This window comes from Littorina saxatilis, linkage group LG1 (assembly GCF_037325665.1).
Source record: "Littorina saxatilis isolate snail1 linkage group LG1, US_GU_Lsax_2.0, whole genome shotgun sequence".
Lineage (NCBI taxonomy): Eukaryota > Metazoa > Mollusca > Gastropoda > Littorinimorpha > Littorinidae > Littorina > Littorina saxatilis.
In genome coordinates this window covers 96302082-96306406 of record NC_090245.1, presented here as the reverse complement: position 1 = coordinate 96306406, position 4325 = coordinate 96302082, and the positions used below count along the sequence as shown (strand labels likewise).

General features: G+C 42.8%; 1 protein-coding gene across 6 annotated transcripts in view; it reads left to right on the top strand.

Moving 5' to 3' along the window:
* The window catches only part of LOC138946558 (oxalate:formate antiporter-like), a 13095-nt gene that overhangs the window by 4448 nt on the left and 4322 nt on the right, over positions 1-4325 (top strand). For 5 of the 6 annotated variants that reach the window (XM_070318031.1, XM_070318008.1, XM_070318003.1 and 2 more), the window contains 4 exons: positions 239-425; positions 768-894; positions 2433-2572; positions 3474-3594. In XM_070318031.1, coding sequence (XP_070174132.1) covers positions 239-425; positions 768-894; positions 2433-2572; positions 3474-3594 — 575 coding nt within the window. Of the gene's footprint in view, positions 1-182; positions 426-767; positions 895-2432; positions 2573-3473; positions 3595-4325 lie in introns of all 6 variants that reach the window. The other variant, XM_070318018.1, reaches the window with a different exon arrangement.

The window sequence follows — 4325 nt, the reverse complement described above, 5'->3', positions numbered from 1 at the left end:
TGTTCTACTTGTCCTTTTAGTTCTTGTTCTTGTTCTACTTGTCCTTTTAGTTCTTGTTCTTGTTCTACTTGTCCTTTTAGTTCTTGTTCTTGTTCTACTTGTCCTTTTAGTTCTTGTTCTTGTTCTTCTTGTTCTGCTTCTTCCTTTTCTTTTCTATTTCTTTTTATACGAAGTGTTTGAAGTGTTCAAGGCATACACCGAACAACATGCGACAGCAACATCGGAATCCACTGTGCAGGAAACATGAATCCCTACCTGACGTCATACCTCCGTAACGCGTCACAGGATGACGTGGAGTATACCGACACGCTGTGGATCGCGCAGACCATGAGCGTCACTTCCTGTGCAGTGCAGCCTTTAGCCGGAGTCTTCGCCAACCGTGTGCCTGTCAGGCTCTTCCTGTTTCTTGGAGCTCTCTTCCAAGCGTAAGGATTTTTTTTTTGTTTGCACGTTAATGTTCAGTGACACTGTTTGAAGTTCTACTCTGATCAAAAAAGATTCACACAAAGACAGGGACTGTTAGCAGACAGACAGACTTAAGAACACGCACACACACGCCACACACACACACACACACACACACACACACACAGACACACACACACACACACACACACAGACAGACAGACACACAGACAGACACACGCATGCACACACACACACACACACACACATCATCTGACTTTTTTCTATGAAGATAACCAAAAAGGTCACCATATCAACGGTATTGTTTGAACAAAATCCATGTGCTCACTTTATTCTTACAGAGCCTTCCTGTTCGGGAGTTACTGGGCGGTACGGACGTCGTTCTGGGCCATCTTGTTGACCTATGGCGTCATTGGAGGCGTGCCCAGTGCCTTCTTCTATGCCACCTGTCTTAGAGTCAGCGCGGCGGTAATTGGATTTCATTTGTTGTTGTTTGAAAGACTGTGCTACCCACCCACTGTGAAGATAAGCGTGAACACATCACTATTGGACTGTGAACACATCACTATTGGACTGTAAACACATCACTATTGGACTGTAAACACATCACTATTGGACTGTAAACACATCACTATTGGACTGTGAATACATCACTATTGGACTGTAAACACATCACTATTGGACTGTGAACACATCACTATTGGACTGTAAACACATCACTATTGGACTGTAAACACATCACTATTGGACTGTAAACACATCACTATTGGACTTGTAAACATATTTTCAAACCAGACGCCGTCGGAACTGGTTCCATGACGCTTGCGACTGCTTCTCTAAAACGTGAATGTTTTTAGGAATGTTTTATTCACAGTCCTTCTAATTCTTAATTTGAGAGTCACGATTTATTTTAAGGTTTTGCTTGTTGCGACAGCAAACTGATAGTATAACAAGAGAAAGAGAGAGAGAGAGAGAGAGAGAGAGAGAGAGAGAGAGAGAGAGAGAGAGAGAGAGAGAGAGAGAGAGAGAGAGAGAGAGAGAGAGAGAGACAAATAGACATAGACACGTCATATCCGGCTTTTTGTAAAAGTTGAGGCGGCACTGTCACACCCTAATTTTTCAATCAAATTGATTGAAATTTTGGCCAAGCAATCTTCGACGATGGCCGGACCTCGGTATTGCATTTCAGCTTGGGGCTTAAAAATTAATTAATGACTTTGGTCATTAAAAATCTGAAAATTGTACAAAATATTTTTTTTTTATAAAACGATCCAAATTTACGTTCATCTTATTCTTCGTCATTTTCGGATTCCAAAAACATATAAATATGTTATATTTGGATTAAAAACAAGCTCTGAAAATTAAAAATATAAACATTATGATCAAAATTAAATTGTCGAAATCAATTTAAAAACACTTTAATGTTATTCCTTGTCGGTTCCTGATTCCAAAAACATATAGATATGATATGTTTGGATTAAAAACACGCTCAGAAAGTTAAAACGAAGAGAGGTACAGAAAAGCGTGCTATCCTTCTCAGCGCAACTACTACCCCGCTCTTCTTGTCAATTTCACTGCCTTTGCCACGAGCGGTGGACTGACGATGCTACGAGTATACGGTCTTGCTGAAAAATTGCATTGCGTTCAGTTTCATTCTGTGAGTTCGACAGCTTGACTAAATGTTGTATTTTCGCCTTACGCGACTTGTTCTTTATGATACAGGAAGACTTGTTTTGAGAATGTGGAGGTATGCAAAAGCTCGTTGTGGGTCACATGCAGTTTTGCTGATTGAAAATGTTGCTGTCAGCTCTTTATCTCACGTTTATCACGTGGTAGGCAGTTTGCAACTTATAACTAAAATGAAATAGGCAGATTGTTCAGAAACCAAAGAAGGTTTTTTGCGTTTTTCTCAAAACATCAAATAATGACATAGGCAATTATCTTACGAGCATGACGCAATGCTGACAACGTAAGCATACATGTTGTCGTGGTTGCCTGTGTGTCAGTGGCTGCCGGAGAAGAAAGGCCTAGTGATGGGCGGCATCTTGATGGGCTACGGGATAGGGGCTTTCATGTGGAACGGTCTGACCACCTGGTACATCAACCGTGACAACCTTCAGCCAGACCTCAAGGTTGGTGTTGACGTGTGAGTACATCACTGATACCTCGTGACGACCTAACATCTAACACTTATTATTTTTTCTTTAAAGTTACAAATTGTAATTTATAGCTGTTATCATAGTTACCTTTTCTTCCCCCCCCCTTATAACAGAAGCTATCCTCCATGCCTCAAAAGGGATGAACAAGTTAATCAAACTGGGGCGGGGATGTAGCTCAGTCGGTAGCGCGCTGGATTTGTATCCAGTTGGCCGCTGTCAGCGTGAGTTCGTCCCCACGTTCGGCGAGAGATTTATTTCTCAGAGTCAACTTTGTGTGCAGGCTCTCCTCGGTGTCCGAACACCCCCGTGTGTACACGCAAGCACAAGACCAAGTGCGCACAAAAAAGATCCTGTAATCCATGTCAGAGTTCGGTGGGTTATAGAAACACAAAATACTCAGCATGCTTCCTCCGAAAACGGCGTATGGCTGCCTAAATGGCGGGGAAAAAACCGGTCATACACGTAAAATTCCACTCGTGCAAAAAACACGAGTGTACGTGGGAGTTTCAGCCCACGAACGCAGAAGAAGAGTTAATCACACTTGAAACTTAATTATCATTTAATAAGGATAACGCAACACACTATAATACAATTTTTATCGTCTGCTGTAGACACTTAGTTACTTTAGATAATTGCAAATGAGTTCATTGATATTTTTCTGTTTTAGCACATTTTTTTCGAAGTCAATAGAAGCGTTTCTTCAGTTTGGGGAATTCGCTCCATTTTTGCATTATGCGCTTGTCTTTTTCAAGGCCCGGCTGTGCATACTAGTATGATACAAACACATTTCGTTACTTTTTCTCTGCATGAGCATATAAAAGTGACACATTTTCCTCTAGTTTGAAAAACAAAATCAAGTTATTTGAAGATGTTGGCGTCAACACACAGGTACTACACGCAGAATGCAGTGCTGGACAAGGTACCGTCGTGTTTCCTGATGCTGGGCACAGTCTTCGCCTCGGCACAACTCTTCTTCCTGCTCTTCATCCGCATGCCACCGGCAAGTAGGGTAAGCATACAGTTGTCCCCCCTTTTAACACCTCGACAAAATTAATCTGACCAAAGCAGTTCTTAACAAGTCGCGTAAGGCGAAAATACATTTAGTCAAGCTGTCGAACTCACAGAGTGAAACTGAACGCACTGCATTTTATCAGCAAGACCGAAAACTCGCAGCATCGTCAGTCCACCGCTCGTGACAAAGGCGGTGAAATTGAAAATCCAGAATAGTGCGGTAGTGGTTGCGCTGAGCAGGATAGCACGCTTTTCTTTATCTCTGGAGTCTTAAAATGGGGGTAAATTTACCGAGCTGATGAGCAGAAGATCAAGATCTTGATAAAAATGGGGAAGTCTTAAATTGCGTTGTCGTGCTGCTTGCTTAAGTGTAGAGAGCCGCCTGCACTTCTGGCAATACGCGCGAGGTCTGTTATGTGCCACGGAGGTGATATGGGGGTGGGACATGGACACGGTCTCTGAGTCATCCCATAAAGTTTACCCGTGTCCGGCCCGACCTGGATTGGAACCCTAGATGATGGAATTCCATGTTGAGTGTTCTTCCCATTGAACTACGAGGTCCCCTCCTTCCCCGACTCACCCACCCCCTCCACCAGCGTTGTGTGTCTGACAGACACTGAACTCCAACTCCAACTCGGACTCGAAAACTTTATAACGGAGGGATAATAGCATTAGGTCCATATGGTCCTTTCTTACAGCTAGTCCCTACTACAATACACACACAAAACA